The 23,564-nt window shown below is 45.2% G+C and overlaps 1 protein-coding gene and 1 pseudogene across 1 annotated transcript in view; both read right to left on the bottom strand.

The window, feature by feature from the left end:
- Positions 1-10,893: 10,893 nt before the first annotated feature.
- On the bottom strand, positions 10,894-17,306 carry LOC119827166 (annotated as a pseudogene).
- A 983-nt stretch (positions 17,307-18,289) lies between these two features.
- The window catches only part of LOC119827814 (lactase-phlorizin hydrolase-like), a 35,681-nt gene continuing 30,406 nt past the window's right edge, over positions 18,290-23,564 (bottom strand). The window contains exons 14-17 of the mRNA XM_038349720.1: positions 23,369-23,503; positions 22,597-22,820; positions 19,368-19,601; positions 18,290-18,507 (exon numbers count right to left, since the gene is read on the bottom strand). Of these exons, the coding sequence (XP_038205648.1) occupies positions 18,290-18,507; positions 19,368-19,601; positions 22,597-22,820; positions 23,369-23,503 (811 nt within the window). The remainder of the gene's footprint in view (positions 18,508-19,367; positions 19,602-22,596; positions 22,821-23,368; positions 23,504-23,564) is intronic.

Raw genomic sequence — 23,564 nt, 5'->3', positions numbered from 1 at the left:
ATGAATATGGTATATACTCACTCATAAGTGGATTCTAGCCATAAACAAAGGACATTGAGCCTATAGTTTGCGATCCTAGAGAAGCTAAATAAGAAGGTGAACCCAAAGAAAAACATATATAGATCCTCCAGGAAATTGGAAGCAGACAAGATTGCCGGGCAAAAGTTGGTAGCATGGGGGGTGAGGGTGGAGGTGGGGTGGGGAGGAGAGAGGGGGAGAGAGAAGGGAGAGGGAAGGATTGGGGAGAGCTTGGGGGAGTGGGATGGTTGAGATGGAGGAAGGACGGATATGGGAGCAGGGAAGAAGATATCTTAATTAAGGGAGCTATTTTAGGGTTGGCTAGAGACTTGGCTCTAGAGGGAATCCCAGGTGTCCACAGGGATGTCCCCAGCTAGGTCCTTGGGCAGTAGAGGAGAGGGTGCCTGAACTGGCCTTGTTCCATAGTCACACTGATGAGTATCTTGAATATCACCATAGAATTTTCGTCTGGCGATGGATGGAGATAGAGACAGAGACCCACATGGGAGCACTGGACTGAGATCCCAAGGTCCAGCTGAAGAGCAGAAAAAGGGAGAAGATGAGCAAGGAAGTCAGGACTGCGAGGGGTTGGTCCACCCACTGAGACAGTGTGACTGATCTAATGGGAGCTCACCAAGGCCAGCTGGACTGGGACTGATCGAGCATGTGATCAAACCGGACTCTCTGAATGTGGCTGACAATGAGGGCTGAGAAACCAATGATAATGGCACTGGGATTTGTTTCCACTGCATGTACTGGCTTTTTGGGATCCTAGTCCGTTTGGATGCATACCTTCCTAGGCCTGGATGGAGCAGGGAGGGCCTTGGACTTCCCACAGGGCAGGGTACCCTGCCCTCTCTTATGACTGGAGGGGGAGGAAGGAGGGTGAGTGGGAGAGTTGGAGGGAAATGGAAGGAGGGGAGGAAGTGGAAATTTTGAATGGTATTATTTATAAAGCAATAAAAATTTAAAAAATAAAAAATAATACATAATTAGTTTACTTTTCAATATTTTTTCTCCCCCCTCACAACATGACTACTCTTCAAAAATTTTGTTTTCTTAATTTATTTATTTCCCATGTATGAGTGTTATGCATGCATGAACGTAAGTGTGCCCTCAGAGGCCAGAAGAGGGTGGTGGGTCCTCTGGGATGGTTGCTAGGTCACCAACCATATTGGTGCTGGGAACTGAACCTGTACAAGAGTCCTATACAAGCCTGACAAGCGCTCTAATCCGCCGAGTCAGCTCCGCCCCCAACCCCATCATTAGCATGCCTGTGTGTCATGACACATCTGGACATAAGAGGACAACGGTGTGGAGTCAGTTCTCACCTTCAACCTTTCTATGGGTTCTGGGGCTCAATCTCAAGTCACCAGGCCCAGGCTTTTACCCTGAACCCATTGCACTAGGCCATGATAGGGCTGTTTTTTGTTTATTTGTTTCTGATGTGTTTGTGTTTCTTTATATGTAGGTGTGTGTATCTGATGTGGACATGTGCATGAGAGTGTAGATATTCTCAGAGACCAGAGGTGTCAAATCCCCTGGACCTGGAGCTACAGATGGTTGTGAGCTTCCTTACATGAGTGTTAGGAGCTAAACTCCGGTCTTGGAAGAGCAGCAAGTGCTCTTAACCACTGAGCCATCTCTCTGGCCACTCAAAACCATTTTAAAGTTATTTTCTTCATGTTACTTTATTCTTTGAGACAGAGTCTCACCTTATAACCCTGGCTGCCCTGGAACATGATGTGTAGACCAGGCTGGCCTCAAACTCACAGAGATCTGCCAAGTGCAGAGGTTAAAGGCATGTGCTACCCCACTCTCTCTAGTTATTAAGAATTTTCTAAGAAGGCACAGCTTTTAAAGATTCTCGAGCTGGGCATGGTGATGCGAACCTTTAACCCTGACACTCAGGAGACATGGAGATGGAGCTCTGTGAATGCAAGGCCAGCCTGGTCTACGAAGAGAGTCACAGGCCAGTCAGGGCCTAACAGTGAAACCCTGTCAAAAAGAATTAAAAAAAAAAAAAAAAACAAAGAATTTGTAAATTGTAGTCTGTATAAAAGCATCAATTTTGAGAGAGAGAGACTTTCAAAATATTTAGGCATAACTAAAGGGTGACGATGGTTTTATAGCAGTTGCTTTTCTTTTTCTTTTTTAGATTTTTTATTGTGTATAAGTGTTTTGCAGATGTGTATGTATAGACACCATATGCATGCAGTGCTCATATGTGCCAGGAAAGGGTGTTGGGTCCCTGGGACTGGAGTTACAGAGGTTTGTTAGCTGCCATGTGGATGCTGGGACCCTGTGTCCTCAGAAGAACTGTCAGTGTGCTGAACCACTGGGCCATAACAAGCTCGGCAGCTGCTTTTTTAAGAATTGCTTTTATTGAGCTATATGTTTTGATCCACTCCCCTTTCTTCCTCCCCTCCCCCCTTCTACTCTCTCCTGTAACCCCCATACTCCCAGTTTACTCAGGAGATCTTGTCTTTTTCACCTTTCTATGTAGATCCATGTATGTCTCCCTCAGGGTCCTGTCTGTTATCTAGTTTCTCTGGGGTTGTGGACTGTAAGCTAGTTTTATGTCTTATGAGTAAATACGTCTTATATTTGCCTTTCTGGGTCTAGGTTACTTCACTCAATATGATTTTTTCTAGATCCATCCATTTGCCTGCAAATTTCAAGATGTCATTTTTTGTTTTTTTTTTCCACTGTGTAGTACTCTATTGTGCAAATGTACCACATTTTCTTTATCAATTCTTCAGTTGAGGTGCATCTAGGATGTTTCCAGGTTCTGGATATTAAAAATAATGCTGCTACGGGCGGTGGTGGCTCACGCCTTTAATCCCAGCACTCGGGAGGCAGGCAGATCTCTGTGAGTGCGAGGCCAGCCTGGTCTACAAGAGCTAGTTCCAGGACAGGCTCCAAAGCTACAGAGAAACCCTGTCTCAAAAAACAAAAAAAAAAAATTTTTAGCTAGGCAGTGGTGGCACACGCCTTTAATATTAGCACTCAGGAGGCAGAGGCAGGCAGATCTCTGTGAGTTCGAGGCCAGCCTGGGCAAGAACTAGCTCCAGAACAGGCTCCAAAGCTACAAAGAAGCCCTGTCTTGAAAAACCCAAAAAAAAAAAAATGCTGCTATAAACTTTGTTGAATACATGTCCTTTTAGTATGATTGAGCATCTTTTGGTACATATCCAAGAGTAGTATTGCTGGGCCTTGAGGTAGATTATTTCTTAAATGTCTGAGAAATCACCAGACTGATTTCCAAAGCAGCTTACAAGTTTGCATCCCCACCAACAATGGAGGAGTATTCCCCTTCCAGCAGCTGCTTTCTAAATTAAGCTCTCGTATGCATATCTGAATATTGTTTATTCATGTGGTCATTCAACAAACACTGGTTGTTTTGTTTTTGTTTCTGTTTTTTTTTTCTTTTTCTTTTGAGACAGGGTTTCTCTGTGTAACTTGGAGACTGTCCTGGAACTTGCTCTGTAGACCAGGATGGCCTTGAACTCACAGAGGTCCACACATTTCTGTTTCCTGGGGACTGGGATTAAAGGCATGTGCCACCCTCTGCAGACTTTCAACAAATACTCACTGAACACCAATTTTATGCTAGACTTTGTTCCCACCTATGGAGCCAGTCCATCTGTTTTTATATAACAACTCAGATTCTTGATAGTTGCCTAAATGAAGAAACAAAACAACCTCAAATCTTAAATGTGTAAAGTCTGCATATGAACCTAAGGAATTTTATGTATGGTGTCTATTCCTTGACTTTATAAACGTCACGTCATGTGACGTGTGCCTTGTGCTGGTTAATGTTTCACTTATTTATTTATTTAGGTTTTTCGAGACAGGGTTTCTCTGTGGCTTTGGAGCCTGTCCTGGAACTAGCTCTTGTAGACCAGGCTGGTCTCGAACTCACAGAGATCCGCCTGCCTCTGCCCCCAAGTGCTGAGATTAAAGGCATGCGCCACCACTGCCTGGCTCTCTTATTTATTTTTATTGTTTATTTTGAATAGAGTCTCCCTGTGTTACCCCTGCTAACCTGAAATTGTTTATGTAGACCAGCCTGGCCTTCAACTCACAAAGATCTACCTGCCTCTGCCTCCAAACTGCTGGGTTAAAAGGCATGGACCACCAAGCCCAACTCCTGATTAGGATTTAGGTGTTTTTTGATATTGGACAATTGCTAACTTTCATAATCAAATATTATGACCTCATGTGGTGGTGCACTTGGAAGGTAGACAGATCTCTCTTCTGAGTTTGAGGCTAGCCTGGTCTACATAGTAAGTTCCAGGCTGGCCAGACTGCATGGTGAGACCCTGTCTCAAAGATACACTTTTTTAAACTTTTGATTTCTCAGAAGGGTTAGGGAAATGGCTCAGAGTTTGGGTGAGGGCATTTGCTGATCTGGCAGAGAACCTGAATGATGGAGGTGGGTCTTCTATCAATCTGTTGATTTCATTGGTTAATTAATAAAGAAAACTGCTTGGCCTAATAGGTTAGAAAATAGGTGGGTGGAGTAGACAGAACAGGAAGAAGGAAGTGAGGTAGATGGGTCAGACAATTGCCCTGCCTCTGCTCTCTGAGACAGATGCGATGAAGCCAGCCGCCAGGTCAGACATGCTGAATCTTTCCCTGTAAGACACCACTTATGGTGTTACACAGATTATTAGAAATGGGTTAAAGCAAGATGTGAGAATTAGACAATAAGAGGCTGAAATAATGGGCCAGGCAGTGTTTAAAAGAATACAATTTGTGTGTTGTTATTTCGGGGCATAAACTAGCCGGTGGCTGGGAGCCGGGCAGGATGAAAAGCAGGCCTGCCCGCAGCCTCCTCACTACACCTGAGTTCAGTTCCTAACACCCACATCAAGTAGCTTAAAACCACCTGTAGCAACTCTTGCTCCAGAGGATCTAACACCGTCTTCCTGCTTCCAAGGGCATCTATATTACTGGCATACATTCACACAAACACACATTGACACATATACATAAATAAAAACACAACAAATCTCAAAAAATGGTGATGATTAAAATTTATTAGAAATTGCAATAAATTTTTGGCCAGTCGGTGGTGGGGCACGCCTTTAATCCCAGCACTCTGGAGGCAGAGGCAGGTGGATCTCTGTGTGTTCAAGGCCAGCCTGGTCGACATTAGCTAGTTCCAATATAGGATCCAAAGGTACAGAGAAACCCTGTCTCAAAAAACAAAATAAATAAATAAATGAATGAATAAAAAACAAAAACAATAAAAAGAAAGAAATTGCAGTAAATATTTGATAAATTTAGTAAAAGTATAATTCTTATAGAGTAAAAAGTAAAAAAAAAAGATTATTGAAAGAATTAAAACCTAAATGCATAGGCAAATACTCTTTTCCATCCTCAGAAGTCATAGTATTTATATGGTCATGCTTGGAGCTGGAAAGACGACTCATCAATTAAGAATGCTCACTGTGCCAGGAGGTGGTGGAACATGCGATAAGCATCCTAGCGCTCAAGAGACAGAAGCAGGTGGATCTCTGTGAGTTTGAGGCCAGCCTGGTCTACAGAGTGAGCTACAGGACAGCCAGGACTGTTTTGCAGAGAAACCCTGTCTTCAAAAACAAGCAAACAAAACAAAAGATAAATAAAATAAAACATAGATGAATGTTTACTGTGTGAGCATAAGGACCTGAATTTAAATCCCAGCACTCATGTAACAAGCCTGGAGTCCACCAAATGTCTAACCCAGCTCCAATCACGAAGCAGACAGGAGGATGGCTAGCACTGGCTGACTTCCAGGCTAGTGAGACAGTATAGGCCCCAGGTTCAAAGGACTAGATGGGGAGTGACAGAAGACACCATATGCCTTCTTCTGGCCTCTGTGAAGGTGTGCATGCATACATGTTTGCATATGCTCTCCACAGAAACATACAAATTAAACCTCTCTCTTCTTTTAATCTCAAAGCAACTTCCAAGGGGTAAAAGATGATGTTGGTTGGGTGCCTTGAAGCTACAATCAAGGCAGCTCCCAAGCCTGGCGGCTGGGAACCAAATTCAGGTCCTTTGCAAGAGCAGTGAGTTCTCTTAACTGCTGAGCCATCTCTCCATTCCTGACTTTTACAGAATTTTTAATCTTGAAATTTATAAGGAACTGGAGAAAATACATACAAGTATATATTTAATAAGGATTTTATATCTACGCTATAAAAACATTTCTATAGCTCAACAATGAAAGATAACTCCTATATGGGGAAATAACTGGGATAGTTATTTCTCTAAAGAAGGCACAGAAATGGCCCATAAGCAAGCCGGGTGTTACCTATATACCTATAATTCTAACCCTTGGGAATTGCAATCAAGAACACAGCAAGTTTGAGGGCTGCTTGGGTTATAAATGAAGTTCCAGACCAGTCTGGGCTACATAGCAAAACTTTCTTACAAAAAGAAACACGTTGGGCGCCAAGTGTAGCGGTGGTCGGAGGAGTTTAGGAATAACCAAAAATAGTCCTTTTAGAATGAATCAGTTTTAATAAAAGGAGAATAAGGGAACTTACAGAGCCAAGGGTCCAGCGAAGCAGAGGGTAACGTGGGGGAAAAAAAACAGGGGCATCCTTCCGGGACCCGGTCCTTTTTAAAGGTACCTTTCTCCCCTGGGGCAGCCATGCCCCTGAACGCAGGGATTGGGCCAGCTGCCCCAACAAAAAAGACTGCATATCACACTGCCTAGGATAATTCAGTTTTAAAAGACAGTAACAGTTTGGGCATGATGGCACAAGCCTTTAATCCTAGCACTCTGTAGCAGAGGCAAACTGATCTCTGTGGGGACACTGGTAGTGCGACAAGGATTTATCCCTAGTGGTTGAATTAGCTTTTTGGAGCCCATTCTCTTTGGAGGGATACCTTGCTCAGCCTAAATATAGGGGGAAGGACCTTGATCTTGCCTCAAAGTGATGTGTCAGACTTGGTTGACTCCCCATGGAAAGCCTTGCTCTCTCTGAGGAGTGGATGGGAGATAAAGGGGGGAAAGGTGGAGGGAGGGAAAGGAGGGAAGGGAGTGGAAACTGGGATAGACATGAAAAATGAGAAAAGATTGTTTTTAAAATAAATAAATTAGTATTTTTTTAAAAAGAAAATGCCTTACTTATAAATCTTATGGAGACATTTTCTCAAGCAAGACTTCTTCCTCTTTGTTCACTCAAGCTGGTAATAAGTTGACATAAAACCAGCCAATACAAAGACTGAAAATATGTCCACAAAAAAACCTGTACACAAACATTCATGATATTCAAAAAAGACAAAATGTGATCATAAATTTCATCAGTTTAAGAAAAGATCAGCAATAAAAGAATCAAGAACTGAGAGAGCATTGGATGACTTTTGAAGACATAATGCTATATGGAAGATCACATATGATTCCTTTAGATGAAAGGGTCCAACTGGGTAAACCAGTTAATGGTTGCTAAGGCCTGGGAGAGGAAAGGGAGTGATTGCTAATAGGCTCAGGGCTATTTTAGGAAGTCATGAAATATTCTACAGTTTCTGTGATAGCTACATAGTTCTGTATAATATTTTATTTTTGTGGTTTTAAAAGAAGTTTAACATTTATTTTGGCCCTGGGATGGGTGTTGTGTGTGTTCCAGGGAGTCCATGTGAATGTAAACAACAACTTTCAGGAATTAGTTCTCTTCTTCAAGGGACTTAGGAGTTGAACTTAAGTCATCTCACCAGACCCTTGTTTTATGTTTTGTTTTTTTGAGACCAGGTTTCACTGGACACGTAGCCCAGGCTTGCCTCTAACCTGGGATAGGATTGCAGGTTGACAGGCTTCCATGGCAAATACTTTACCTGCTGAGCCATCTTGCCCACCTCAAAACATCATTTCTACTTTCAACTGAATTTAAGGAGAAAGAAAGATCAAAAAGAAACAAAGGAAGGAAGGAAGGAAGGAAGGAAGGAAGGAAGGAAGGAAGGAAGGAAGGAAGGAAGGAACGAACTATTTATGGGTATGGGAGCAGTAAGCCATGGTGCATGCATGGAAGTCAGATGACAGTTTAGAGTTCTCTCCTTCCACCGTGGGATCAAGGTCATATCATCAAGCTGGGGAGCAAGTGTCCTGGCCTTTCTCAGCAGCCTTTGTCTGGTGATGAATGACACTGACTGCAGCTTGACTTTTTTCTTTTTTCATAGCACCATTGCAAGAATTCAGTTCCGGCTGCCTGATGGCTCTTCCTTTACAAGTCAGTTTCCTTCTGATGCGCCGTTAGAAGAAGCAAGGCAGTTCACTGCACAGGTGAGTTCATAAAGACAGATGTGTGGGTTATTAAAATCTTGCAGGAGAGGTTCCAAAGCAGAAGAATGGCAGGAAATAGAGTGAGGTGGCGGGAGTTCTGACTTGAATTACACATGACAGTGTGCAGCAGACTCAGGAACGTTCCTTTAGCATGCTTAATTAACAAGAGCAGTGAAAAGCCAGTGGTCTCCTAGTTGTTGATCTGAGGACTTGCCTGTCCTGGAAAGGAAGTGGGTTCTCTTTGTTTTCTTTCTTTCTCTCTCTCTCTCTCTCTCTCTCTCTCTCTCTCTCTCTCTCTCTCTCTCTCTCTTTCTTTCTTTCTTTCTTTCTCTCTTAGATTTATTTATTTATCATGTATACAGTGTTCTGTCTGCATGTATACCTGCAGGCCAGAAGAGGGCACCAGATATCATTACAGATGGTTGTGAGCCATCATGAGGTTCCTGGAATTGAACTCAGAGTAGTCAGTGCTCTCAACCTCTGAGCCATCTCTCCAGCCCCTCTCTTTGTTTTCAAGATCAGGAATTTACTTTAATACCATGGGCTTACTCAAAATCTAAGTGGCACATGAAATTTGATGATATAAGAAGTAAGATAGGAGTAATTTCTAGTACTATTTATTCTCTTAGTCCTGAGTCTAATGGATCCTGGTTATAAATCATCCTTTAGGAATAAGTTTTGTATAGCCAGAACTGGGAAACAACCTAAATGCTCCTCAACCAAAAAATGGATAAGGAAAATGCCGTCCATTTACACAATGGAGTACTACACAGCAGAAAAAATAATGACATCTTTGAATTTTGCAGGAAAATGGACGGAGCTAGAAAACATCATTTTGAGTGGGGGTAATCCAGACCCAGAAAGACAATTATCACTTGTACCCACTCATAAGTGTTGTTTTTTTTTTTTACATAAAGCAAAGAAAACTAGCCTACAAATCACAATTCCAGAGAACCTAGACAACAATGAGGACCCTAAGAGAGACATACATAGATAAAATCTACAAGGGAAGTAGAAAAAGACAAGATCTCCTGAGTAAATTGGGAGCATGGGGACCTTGGGAGAGGGTAGAAGGAGAGGGGAGAGGCAGGGAGGGGAGTAGACAAAAATGTAGAGCTTAATAAAAATCAATAAAATTTTAAAAAAAGGAGTGAACTTTGTATGTACAGTATGGTTCTCATAACTTCAAGGTTAAAATTAGAAAGTTGGCTGCATTTTCACGGATGCAGCTAACTTTCCTGGGTTGGAGTTTTCTTTCTAGTACCTTCTCTAGTGCTGGGTCTGTGGATAGGTATTGTTTAAATTTGGTTTTGTCATTGAGTATCTTGTTGATAGGCCATGCTTTGTTGGCACCCATGGAAGTCCTGCCCCCTTCTGAACAGATGTGGGGGAGGGGTGGATGGAGATGGGGGTCAGAAAGGACGAGAGGAGATGAAAGGGGAAGGAAACTGATCAGGATGTAAAATAAATGAAAAAATTTTAAATAATGAAAAGAAATACATGAACCTAATGGATGGGTATTTTATAATATATTCTTATATTCATAAGGAGAACTTAGCTCTATTATTAAAACAATGAGTGGAAAAAAAGTTGGGATATTGGATTTAGAACTTTTCACCAAACTACTCAAATAGTCTTCTCACCATGGTGAGTCACAAGAGGACATGATGCCTCAGTGCGACAGAGTCCAACTCAGGTGGTCATTCATTGCTCTGCTGTCCTGAGGACCCACAAGGCTCCTCTGTCTTGTTTTAGTATCTAAATGGTTTTAAAAACTTTAGGATAGGAATGTGTGTATGAAACCAACTACAAACATACTCACTCTTACCTATTGTTAAATTTTTATTGTTTTTGTGTATAGGTATTTTTCCAGCATGTCTGTCTATACATCACATGAGTGCCTAGTTTCCAGGGAAACCAGAATAGGGCATTGGATCCCCTACACCTGGAGTTTCCTACATTTATGAGCTGCCATGAGAGCACTGGGAATCAAACTCAGGTCCTCTAAAATAACAGCCGGTGCTCTTAATTGCTGACCATCTCTCTAACCATATAACAATCTTTTAAAGTTAGCCAAACACTGGAAGTGAGGGGCTAGAAATTGAACCCAGACCTTTGAATCTGGTAGGCAAGTGTTTTGCCACCATACTATCCACTGCCCCTATCCCTGCTCCCTCTTGACCCCAAGCAGGATTTCACTGTGTGGTTGTGGCCGGTCTCAAACTGGAGCACCTCCTGCCTCTGCCTCCTGAGTGCTAGGATTGTGGGCAGACATGTAGTATCACGGCCAGACCTGCTTGTCACTTGTACTTATCTAGTTTGGAGTGTGCCATCAGACACTGAGATGAGCACACAGAACCGCTAGACAGTTGAGTCTCTGCATTTCCACAGGGGACCTTGCAAGCTTCTTGGAGTCCACAGGAAAATTGCCAGTACTGAAGAAGATGCTTTTTCATTTCAACTGAGAACTTAGAAAGCTTCAAGATAGAAAACCATCTCCCACAGTGCAGGAAGCCTTGATGAAAGATCCATTGTGGCCAGGAGTCTGTGCTACAGGGCACAGGGCTTCTCTGCACAACAGAGGAGCTGGCGACTCCTCAGAAGGAAGACACTGGATTCAGCTCACTTTGGCTTGGCTGTGTTTCCTGGTGCTTGGAGCGCTTGCAGTATTTGTACAATAGAAACACCAAGCTACAGACTCCAAGAAGCAGAAGAGCGAAGAGCACATACAATGCTGTGTGTGCTTCTGTGATGCCCAGCATCAGCCCCAGGAAGGGCACTTCTGTCTTCACAGGGCTGGCAGTGGGTTCACCATCTAGGAGAGAACAGCTCAGGCTCTGGCACTGTTAGCTACCAGACTGCCACAGCTCTGGAAAGTCCTGCTGATCCTGCAGTCCAGAGGTGGCATAGTATCCTCCTCATAAACAAACACAACAAACGCTCACCGCTGTTATCGGTGTGGGTTCCCTTCATTATTGTGTTGCTTTTGTGTGTGCACATACCATGATGTTCATGTAGGGGCAAAGGACAACTTTCAGGAAGCCTCTCTTTCCAATTTGGGTTTCCAATATAGAGCGCAGGCTACAGTGCTTTTAGCTACTGAGCCATGAGCCATCATACCGTGCCTCGCCCCCACATATGCTTTTTCCCCTGAGACCAGTCTCATGTAGCCCGACAGGCCTAAGGCTAGGAAGTTAGCCATAGATGATGTTGAAATTCAAATTCTACTGCCTCTACCTCTTAAATGTCAGAGTACACGGCTATGCTACTGTATCCCATTTGTGTAATGATGTGTATTGACCCCCATCACCATGAGCATGCTAGTTAATGCTCTCCATCAACTGAGACATATCCCCAACCCTGTCTCAAGTATCACTTTAGGCAACTAAACTACAGCATGAACTGGATAAAGGTCTTTTATTGTCATAGTCATTTATATACTTTAGTCACCCCACAAGTACTACTTGTAGTGTTTATAAAATCATTTTAACTCAACCTAGAAACTACCTGGAAGTGTCTCAAGGAAGGTGCAGCAGCAACTTCAAGGTAGGACTGGAGGAATCTAGCTCTGCTCATTCCCACAGCAGGGCCCAGGCTCTAGGGTAAGACAGGCTCTGGACAGACCTGCAGCAGCCCAAAGGTCCCTGGAGCCCATGCCAATGAACGGAGGGGACAGAAGGGCAGGAGAAGGCCAGGAACTAGAGGAAGGCAGGTGGAGAGAGCAGCTCCCTCTCACCCTTGACCACACAGTGTTGGTCCCTCCCAGGGCCACCTACCCTCTGGTTGCTGGAGACAAGGGTGAGGTCCTTGTGCAGGGTCAGGAAAGCCATTGCAGCGCACTACAGAGGCATAGAACTTGGCCGATGCCTTGGGGATCCTTGGCAGAGAAGGGTCTGAGCGGTTCACAAAGTGCACACCAAACCTCTCTGCAAAGCCTGTGGCCCATTCGAAGTTGTCCATCACACTCCATACCGTGTATCCTCAAAGGTCCACCTTATCCTGCACAGCTGCTCAAACACAGGCCAGGTGTGAACACTTCAGAAGCCAGGCTCATAGTTTTCCCCACTGCTGTGCTTTGTGGAGTGTGAGTTCCTACTCTGAGGCCCTTCCTGTGTGCTAGCAGGTCCTCTACAGTGGACATGCGGGGCCATTGGTATCTTTCTGGAAAGGCTCAGTTCTGAATGGAACTAGGATAGCCTGAGCTAACCCCACAGCTCTTCTGTAGCTCCGGGGATTGGTCTGAATCAGGACCTTGAAATACCCATGGAGAGGCAGGAACGTTTAGAAGCAAAACATCTGAGCTGTAGTTAAGACTTCCTGTCTGTTCCCGTCATTGTAGGAGAGCCCAAGGTTTACAGATATGTCACACACATAGTTTGTAGCTATGTGACCATGTGAGTGCTGTGTGTTGCGTGTAGAGGCCAGAGGTGAGCCTCAGGTTCTGTCCACTTTGTTCTTTGAGACAAGTAGGCTAGGCTGCCAGCCAATGAGCCCCAAGGATCCTCCATTATCTCCCTTCCCAGTGCTGGGATTATAAGCATCCACCACCACACCCAGCTTTCCTCACAGTGTCTGGGATTGAACCTAGGGCTCACGGTTGTATAGTGAGCACTTTCCCACCTGAGCTAACACCCCGGTCCTCCTGCCTTGCAAACAAAAGGCCCTGGAGCCACCAGACAACTCTTGCCTGCTCACAGAAGAAAGCAATGTGCAGAGATGCCAAACAGCAAGAAAGACTAAGGGCTGCAGAAGACTCAGGTCAGGAACTAACTCAGGTTCAGGAAACTGGGTTTACTTGCTGTGGGTAGGTGAGTCTAAGAAGGAAAAGACCTCTGTTTCTAGCCTCAAACAAATGCTCAAACTCCTCTGAGCAATGGGCCTTGTCATTAGTGTCCCTGAGGGACCATGCTACCCTCCTACAGACACCTATGCTTCAGCAATCCAGGCAGTGAGTTGGGAGCTCTTACCTTTGGGGAATTCATTGATGTAGCTGCGGAGGTAGTAGATCCTGTTGGTGTCATTGAGTTCTGGGTCCCCTCGTCTGGACACCCCATTCTCTGTGACATAAATTGGAGGGTTGTTGTATTCTTCCTTCAGCCAGTTCAAGATCCTCCAGAAGCCAAAAGGAGTCACCTTCAGCCAGAAGGAGCCACAGTCTGGCCAAGAGGTGTCTGCTAGTTCACAAGGTAAAGAAAATGTCTTGTTTATAACCCCCAGGGGATGATCTTAGTTGTTTTATCTAACCTTCCCTGGGCCCTTGAACTCTTAGAGACCTCCCTGCATCTGCCTCCCGAGTAGTGAGATTAAAAACATGCATTACCATGTTCGGCCCGAGAGTATGTAACCTCAATGCTGGGAGACGGAGATAGGTGGGTCCAGTCAGTCTGAATCGGTGAGTTCCACGATCAGAGGGAGGCTGAGACCCTGGCTCCAAAAAAGGGATAGGGATAAAAAGTGTAAAAAGTGACAGAAGACACCCAGTGCTGGCCTGGCCTCCAGAAGCATCTGGACACACACTCACAGATGTTCAGGTTAGTGCATCTGCACACACATGTAATATATTAGTGCACATTTGTTAATGCACATATGCATACACTGAGAAAAAATCAAAATAGAAAAAAAGGATTCTGCCTGCTCTGTAACTTAAATATGCTTGAAGAGCTTTAAATTTAGAATTTAAATATGAGAATACAGTAGTGGTAGTCATACATGCATGCTTGAATGCTTACACACATGCGCGCGCGCACACACACACACACACACACACACACACACACACACACACATTTACCTTCAAATGCCTGGCTGGCCACTCTATTGCTCTCTTTGTGGGATCTCACGAGCTCAACACTGCCCTTCTCTCATGCAGGTCAGCTGTTTCACAGGTCAGGCAGCAGTTGAGAGCCAAATATCCAGTCCCCTAATGCCCAACACTCACTGGCTCCCCAATGTCTTCCTAATCAAGTTATCCCCGGTGTCCACAGATTCCACATCTGCTAGCTCAGAAACTTGAAAACCAGCCACGATAAGGTTCTGAATAAACAAGTCTCTTGCTGATTAAATGCTATCTAAATTAATTTACTGAGTAATAATTGCTATCTACAGAACAAAGGGCTGATCACAAAAATCCTTGTCCAGCAACAGCCTTTGAACTGGTATTTCACCCTCTGCAAAGCTCAGGGGTAAACCCAGGACAGTGTCTGGGTTCCTTCTGAGAAGTGCAAACCCCCAGGGCCTTCAATGGGCCTGAGCAGTGTTTGCCTCTCTCTGGCTCTGGACTCCCTGCTTTGCCCAGTGTCTATCTAATGCTGGTGCTGGCTTCCTACCCTTACATCATCCCTGCCTTCCCTGTTTTCCCTCCTGTCCTGTCCCATTATTTCTAGCATATTTCTAACTACTGTTAACACCCACACAACAGTGTCCTCCAATGCCGGGCAGTGGTGGCACATGTCTTTAATCTCAGCACTCCAGAGGCAGAGGTCGATGAATCTCTGAGTTCTGAGTTCAAGACCAGCCTTGTCTACAGACTGAATTCCAGGCCTGCCAGGGTTACACAGAGAAACTTGTCTCAAAAAATAAAAAAAGAGAGTGTACCCTAATAGGAGGCTCTTATCTGGGCTCCCCTCTCTCCTGAGGTACTCTTTCCCCACTGGCAACTATTAGCTTCGTGATGGAGGAGGGTCATCTGTTTGTGTTACTTTCATTGGTTAATAAAGAAACTGCCTTGGCCCTTTAATAGGACAAAAAATTAGGTAGGCAGAGTAGACAAAAGAAAATTGTGGGAGAAAACAAGGAGAGTCAGGCAGACGCCTCAGGCAGTCACCATAGCTCTCCTCTCAGAGATGGACGCAGGTTAAGAATCTCCCAGTAAGACACCACCTCGTGGTGCTACACAGATTACTAAATATGGGTTAAAGCAAGATGTGAAAATTAGCCAGTAAGAGGCTGGAACTAATGGGCTAGGCAGTGTTTAGAAGAATACAGTTTCCGTGTAATTATTTCAGGTAAAGCTAGCCGGGTGGCAGGAAGCAGCCCGCCATTCCTTCTACAGCTTCGACCTGTAGAGACCCTGGGCTGGGAATGTGGTCCAGTAGGGATATTTGCCTAGCATGCACAAAGGCCTGGGTTCCACCCTAGCATGATGGAAACCAGGCATGGTGGTTCATGCCTATAACCCAGAACTTGCGGGGGTAGATTCAGGAAGATCAGGAGTTCAAGGTCATCCTCAGCTATACAGTGACTTAGGCTAGCCTGAGATACATGTGGCCCTTTCTCAAAAACAAAATGAATAAGCAAATAAAGGAGTGAGTAAATAAATAACAGTTACTGGAGGAAATGGTGGGGACACCTGAGTCTTAGCACCTTGATACATTTTTCTCTCTATGTGAGTATGTGTAGACTATGTGGGTCCCAGAAATATATTTGCTTTATTTTGTTAGACACAGAGTCTCAGTATGTATCTGCTTGGTCTACAACTCACTAGGTCGCCCAGGCTGGCCCCAAAGTCAAAAAGATCCTCCTGCTTCTGCCTCTTAAGTGCTGAGATTGCAGGCATGTGACACCATGCCTGTCTGAACTCTGGTTTCTTAATGGAGCCAGGCTAAAACATGACAAATCAAGAGCCAGGCCTATTTCCTTTGAAGTTAGCTACAAATCTTGGGAATGGATACTGTTTAGAAGAGTTTATAGAGATGTAAACCAGGGCCGGGTTTGTAGCTTGGTTAGCCAAGTACTTGCCCACATCCACAAAATTCAACGAGAGCACTGCATCACCCAGGCGTGTGTGGCATGCCTGTAATCAGGATGTAGCACTCAGGAGCTGGAGGCAGGAGGCTCACAAGTTCAAGATAATCTTCTGAATACTCTGGGATACATAGGACCCTAACTCAAAAGTTTAAAACTAATAATAATAAAAGCAAAAAAAGCAAACAAATCTCACTTTAGCAAATCACAATTTAGCCAGGCATGCTGGTGTGCACTGTTAATCCCAGCATCTTGGGAAGCAGAGGCAGGCGTTTCTGTGAGTTCGAGGCTTCCTGACCTACATAGTGAGACTGAGGGAACAAGAGCATGACCATCCACCTTGGAGACACCCCCATTCTGGCCTGAATAGCACCCTGTTCTCTGTGATTAATCATAGCCTAAGAACCAACTCCACCCCTGCCCCACTCATGAGACTAACAGTTCCAATTTCCCTAAGTCAGTGTGGTGAAGTCAGCACAAGTAGCATTCCTGTATGTCCTAGATTAACAACAACCCTGGCCAAACCCACCCTCTGCCCTTTGACCAACCCTCCTCCCCATCCCTGATAAAAACCCTAGCCCATGGGAGAAGCTCAGTCTCTCTGATGACTGAAAGAAGTAAGATAATAATTTCCAGTACTTTTATTCCCTTAGTCCTGAGTAAATGGATCCTGGTTACAAATCATCCTTCAGGATCTAAGCTTTGTATGTGCAGTATAGTTCTCATAACATCAAGGTTAAGATTAGAAAGTTGGCTGTGTTTTCATGGATGCAGCTAACTTCCTTGGTTGGAGTTTCTTTTCTAGTTCCTTCTCTAGTGCTGGGTCTGTGGATAGGTATTATTTAAATTTGATTTTCTCATGGAATATCTTACTGATAGGCCATGCTTTGTTGGCACCCATGGAAGTCCTTCCCCCTTCTGAACAGATGTGGGAGTCAGAAAAGACAAGAGGAGATGAAAGGGGAAGGGAAACTGATCAGGAAGCAAAATAAATAAAAATTTTAAATAATGAAAAGAAATACATGAGCCTAATGGATGGGTATTTTATAATATATTCTTATATTCATAAAGAGAATGTAGCTCTATTATTAAAACAGAGTGAAAAAAAGTTGGGATATTGGATTCAGAACTTTTCACCAAACTACTCAAATAGTCTTCTCACCATGGTGAGTCACAAGAGGACATGATGCCTCAGCACGGCAGAATCCAACTCAGGTGGTCGTTCATTGCTCTGCTGTCCTGAGGACCCACAAGGCTCCTCTGCCATCTTAGTATCCAAATGGTTAAAAACTTTAGGATAGGAATGCTCATAAGAAACAAAACTTCTGCCAGGCGGTGGTGGCGCACGCCTTTAATCCCAGCACTTGGGAGGCAGAAGCAGGCGGATCTCTGTGAGTTCGAGACCAGCCTGGTCTACAAGAGCTAGTTCAAGGACAGGCCCTAAAGCTGCAGAGAAACCCTGTCTGAAAAACCAAGAAAAAAGAAAGAAAAGAAACAAAACTTCTGGCATAATCACTCACTCATTTTTAAATTTTATTGTTTTTGTGTATGGGTATTTTCCTAGCATGTCTATCTATACATCACATGAGTGCCTGGTTTCCAGGGAGGCCAGAAGAGGGTATGGGATCCCCAAGACCTGGAGTTTCCCACAGTTATGAGCTGCCATGTGGGAACTGGGAAGCAAACTCAGGGCCTCTAAAAGAACAGCTGGTGCTCTTAATTGCTGAACCATCTCTCTAATCACATAACAGTCTTTTAAAGTTAGTAAAACACTGGGGGTGAGGGGCTAGGAATTGAACCCAGATCTTTGAGTCTAATAGGCATGTATTTTTCCATCATGCTATCTGTGTACCTGACCCCTACTGCCCCCACCCCTGTTCGTTCTCACCCCCAAACAGGGCTTCACTGTGTGGTAGTGACTGGCCTCAAACTGGAGCCCCTCCTGCCTCTTGCCTCTGCCTCCTGAGTGTGAGGATTATAAACAGGCATGTAGTATCAGTTAGACCTCCTTTTCACTTCTACTTATTTAGTTTGGAGTCTCTGCATGCCCACATGGCTTCTCAGAGTCCAAAATTCCCATATTGAAGATGGTTTCATTTCAAATGAGAACTTAAAAAGTTTCAAGATGGAAACCATCTCCCACAATGCAGGAAGCATTGACAAGGACATGCATTGTGGCAGGAGCTGGTGCTAGCAGGCCTGTCTAAAAAAACCCAGGCTTCTCTGCACAACTGAGGAGCTGGTAAGTTGTCAGAAGGAGGACATTGGACTCAGGTCATGTTGACTTGGCAGTGTTTCCCGTTGCTTGGAGCGCTTGCAGTATTTGTACAATAGAAACACCAAGCTACAGACTCCAAGAAGCAGAAGAGCGAAGAGCACATACAACGCCGTCTGTGCTTCTGTGATGCCCAGCATCAACCCCAGGAAGGGCACTTCTGTCTTCACAGGGCTGGCAGTGGGTTCACCATCTAGGAGAGGACAGTGGGGATCAGGCTCTGGCACTGTTAGCTACCAGACTGTCACAGCTCCGGAAAGGTCCTTCTGGTTCTACAGTCCAGAGGCTGCATAGTACCCTCCTTTCAAACAAACACAGCAAAGGAAAGCTAATTGCTATGCTGTCACATGGACATCTTTCACTATTGTGTTGTTTTGTACATGTGCACACCATGAGGTTCATGTTGCAGCAGAGGACAACCTTCAAGAGGACACTTTCCACTTTGTACTCCTAGTATAGAACTCACTCCAGAGAGCTTTTACCTACTGAGTCATGAGCCCTCTCACTGTGCCCCTCCCCATATGCACACATCCTTTTTTCCCCTGAAACTGGTGTCATGTAGCCCAGAAAGTCCTCAAGCTAGCTAGGTAGCCATGGATGACCTTAAACTTCAAATTCTACTGCCTCTACCACTCAGATGCTCAGACTGCAGGGCTATGCAACTGTATGCTGTTTGTGTGATACTGGGTAGTATCATAGCCATGTGTAATTTTTAGTTTCCCAGTAAGTACTAGCCATACTATTTATACAATCCTTATAGTCGACCTAGAAACTGCCTGGAAGTGTCTGTCCTTCTCAAAAAAGGTGCAGCAGCGACTTCAAGGTAGGACTGGAAGATTCTAGCTCTGCTCATTCCCACAGCAGGGCCCAGGCTCTAGGGTAAGACAGGCTCTGGACAGACCTGCAGCAGCCCAAAGGTCCCTGGAGCCCATGCCAATGAACGGAGGGGACAGAAGGGCAGGAGAAGGCCAGGAACTAGAGGAAGGCAGGTGGAGAGAGCAGCTCCCTCTCACCCTTGACCACACAGTGTTGGTCCCTCCCAGGGCCACCTACCCTCTGGTTGCTGGAGACAAGGGTGAGGTCCTTGTGCAGGGTCAGGAAAGCCATTGCAGCGCACTACAGAGGCATAGAACTTGGCCGATGCCTTGGGGATCCTTGGCAGAGAAGGGTCTGAGCGGTTCACAAAGTGCACACCAAACCTCTCTGCAAAGCCTATGGCCCATTCGAAGTTGTCCATCACACTCCATACCGTGTATCCTCGAAGGTCCACCTTATCCTGCACAGTGGCTAAAAAACATGCTGGGTGTGAACATTTCACATCAAGACACCTGTGTGCCAGGTCTCCTGAACCCATCTCATAGTTGTCCTCACTGTTCTGCTTTGTAGAGTGTGAGTTCCAACTCTGAAGCCCTTCCTGTGTGCTAGCGGGTCCTCTACAGTGGACATGCGGGACCATTGGTATCTTTCTAGAAAGGCTCAGTTCTGAATGGAACTAGGATAGCCTGAGCTAACCCCATAACTTTCTTCTGTAGCTCAGGGATTGGTCTGAGTCAGGACCTTGAAATACCCATGGAGACTTTTGTAAACTAGCTGCCCTCACTCCCCTTGACCTACAGTGGAACGTCCTTGTGGTCTGTAATTGACAAGAATGTCTGTGTTCTTTCTGGCTGGTGGTTTTCCACAGAAGCAGTATAGATATAAAAGGTTTCTGGGCAAACTAAAGGTTGCTGTTCTTCCACCTAAAAGGAAGCCTGTGTCTCAATCTCGGCACTCACCCCCCACCCCCCGCCAGTTTCGGCAAGTCCAGGCCTTGCAGGTGCTGCAAAGTGGAGGTCCCACCGAGATCTGGAAGGTGGAGATTCGTGAAAGGGGTCACTCCGTCCGAGGAGCATATTGGGAAAGGTAATATGGTTTTCTTTTTCATCCCCAGAGATACTCTGAGGGATACCCTCCAAATGATTAGGAATAAAGAAGAGGCAGGAGGGTGAACTGAAAGGCCTCAAAAAGTAACTGAAACTCTTGAAGCAACAAGGCACGGAAGTAACAAGGAAGACAGCTGAAGATTTTGTACACGAGGGGGTTAAATGACCGGGAACAAGCCAAGTCAGATTAAAAGGAGTATGTGTTTCTTCATCCCCAGAGATGCTCTGAGAGATGCCCTCTGGAAGATTGGCCAGTAGGGAAGTAATAAATAGGAGGCAGGAGGGTGAATTGAAGGTCTCCAAAAGATAGAATGTGTACAGATGTATGTTATTGTATTGTCTTTTGTGTTCTGGACTGGAGAAAGACATTTGATCTGGGAACTGCTAAGAAAGGTATTTGACTTTAAAATATGGGTGTAAGGATTTGATGCTTTGGAAAAGAAGTTTTGCTTTTGTCTCCACAGAGGATGAGAACCTGTGGACTCATTGCACATTATGTGGTTTGAATCACTTAGACCCCCTGAAATGTTGATGTAAAATACCTCCAAGAATGCAGCACCCCCGCTCAGCAGGAAGGAGCCAGACAGGTTGACAACACCCAAATTCCCTAAAAGATTGTTAAAATGGGGCCCCTTCAATGGTCCCGGAGCAGGAGGAGCAGGAGCAGCAAGCCTGCTTCCTTGAGTTCTGCTCCACTCCACGCAGCACTTTGGACCCAGAGACAGTGCAGCTGGGGCCAGAAGGCAGCTGGAGCAGAGCTTTGCCACCACAACTACTGCTGCAGGAGTTGCTCTCTCCCAGACTGTGCAGATGGCTGAGACTGTCAACAAGCTGGCTGAAAGAGTCAGCAATGCTTTGGACATTCAAAATGATCTTAATGGACATATTCAACTGGGCATATTGACCTTGAACCAACAAGTGGCTCTGGTTCAGGAGCAAGGGGACTATCTTTGGACTTTTCAACAGTTAATCATGCTTCTGCTACTGTTATGGAACTCAGTCGTCATATGAGAGGGGTTTGGAATACTGCTTTTGTTAATCTTACCATCCAGTTAGTGCATGCTAGATTGTTGCAGCGCTGGTCTGGCTAGTTGGCGCTGTCAGTCCTGGGGATACTTGGTTTAGGGCTATGTGTCTGGGTAGCCACGGAAGGGCAATACTTTGGGGGCAGGATGCTACCTAAGACAGGGAATATTAGAGGGCTATTCCCCATGACAGTTAATCATGGTATTATAAAATAAAAAGGGGGGAGTTGTTGTGATCTAGCTGCCCTCACTCCCCCTGACCAACAGCGGAACTTCCTTGTGGTCTGTAATTGACAAGAATGTTTGTGTTCTTTCTGGTCGGTGGTTTTCCACAGAAGCAGTAGAGATATAAAAGGTTTCTGGGCAAAATAAAGCTTGCTGTTCTTCCACCTAAAAAGAAGCCTCCGTTTCTCAATTCGGGCACCCCCACCAGTCTCGGTTGTCCAGGCAGTGCAGGCACGGCAGAGAGGCAGGAGCGTTTAGAAGCAAAAGATCTGAGCCGTAGTTAAGACTTCCCATCTGTTCCTTTGGATGTAGAGGAGCCCGGGGTTCACATATATATCTCACACATAGTTTGTAGCTATGTGTTAATATAAGTGCTATGTGTGGGTGCATGGAGAGGAGCCTGGGTTTACACACACACATATATAACACAAACACACACATATATCTATATATGAACACATAGCTACAAACTATTTGTGATATATATGTACATATGTGTGTGTGTGTATGTTCATATGAGTGCTGTGTGTGGGTGCATGTAGAGGCCAGAGGTGAGCCTCAGGAGCTATGTCCACTTTGTTCTTTGAGACAAGTAGGCTAGGCTGCCAGCCAATGAGCCCCAAGGATCCTCCATTATCTCCCTCCCCAGTGCTGGGATTATAAGCATCCACCACCACACCCAGCTTTCCTCACAGTGTCTGGGATTGAACCCAGGGCTCACGGTTGTACAGTGAGCACTTTCCCACCTGAGCTAACACCCCAGTCCTCCTGCCTTGCAAACAAAAGGCCCTGGAGCCACCAGACAACTCTTGTCTGCTCACAGAGGAAAGCAATGTGCAGAGATGCCAAACAGCAAGAAAGACTAAGGGCTGCAGAAGACTCAGGTCAGGAACTAACTCAGGTTCAGGAAACTGGGTTTACTTGCTGTGGGTAGGTGAGTCTAAGAAGGAAAAGACCTCTGTTTCTAGCCTCAAACAAATGCTCAAACTCCTCTGAGCAATGGGCCTTGCCAATAGTGTCCCTGAGGGACCAGACTACCCTCCTACAGACACCTATGTTCCAGCAATGAAGGGGCTCACTGGGGCCAGGCAGTGAGTTGGGAGCTCTTACCTTTGAGGGCTTCATTGATGTAGCTGCGGAGGTAATAGATCCTGTCGGTGTCATTGAGTTCTGGGTCCCCTCGTCTGGACACCCCATTCTCTGTGACATAAATTGGAGGATTGTTGTATTCTTCCTTCAGCCAGTTCAAGATCCTTCGGAAGCCAAAAGGGGTCACCTTCAGCCAGAAGGAGCCAGAGTCTGGCCAAGAGGTGTCTGCAATGGTGGCCACGCCCCTGCATGTTCACAAGGTAAAGAAGACATCTTATTTATAAACCCCAGAGGATGGCTCCGGTTGTGACATCTAACCTTCCGTGGGTCCTATTCTCATAGGGCACCTCACACTAACATGAACAGCTCCACATGTCCCCAACTCCTGTCTCCTGCTGAAATGTAAATGCTACCGTCAGAGAGTGGGTCCCCATGTAGTTGCTGTGATCTGAACTCAGGACCTCTGGAAGAGCAGCCAGTGTTCTTAACCACTAAACCCTCTCCCCAGCTTCATGCAAGAATATCTTATTCTGGTTTCTCAGTGTTTCCTCCATGCATTTATACTATTTATATAGCACAGACATAATAGTTTGGCTTTTGTATTGAAAAAGAAGCCAAGGACATGTGTTAGGGGAAGCAGCTGGGAGATGCAATGTCACATGGCTGTCACGTGCTGTAGCCATCAAGCAAACCCTGGTATCCAGACCCTCAGGTGTATTCTGAGGACAGACAGACCTGAATCTACACTGGGCAAAGGGCACTTTCTGCCTCGGTTATCCTGTTATTGTCTTACTTGTCTCCATCATAGGAAGAAAGGAAGGCAGGATAGTTGAGGTTGTAGGCCAGGACAGTGGTGTAGTGGTTGAACCCGAAAAAGTCAAAGGTGCCATTGATCCTCTTCTTCTCGCTCTCTGTAAATTCAGGGAGCCTGGGAAGAGGGAGCCATTAGGGGAAGAATCAGGAAGAATCACACTTTGAGGAGAGACTGT

Source organism: Arvicola amphibius, chromosome 12 (assembly GCF_903992535.2).
Source record: "Arvicola amphibius chromosome 12, mArvAmp1.2, whole genome shotgun sequence".
In the NCBI taxonomy this organism is placed as follows: Eukaryota; Metazoa; Chordata; class Mammalia; order Rodentia; family Cricetidae; genus Arvicola; species Arvicola amphibius.
Note: the sequence above shows the minus strand (reverse complement) of the source record. Positions and strands in the feature narration are given on the sequence as shown.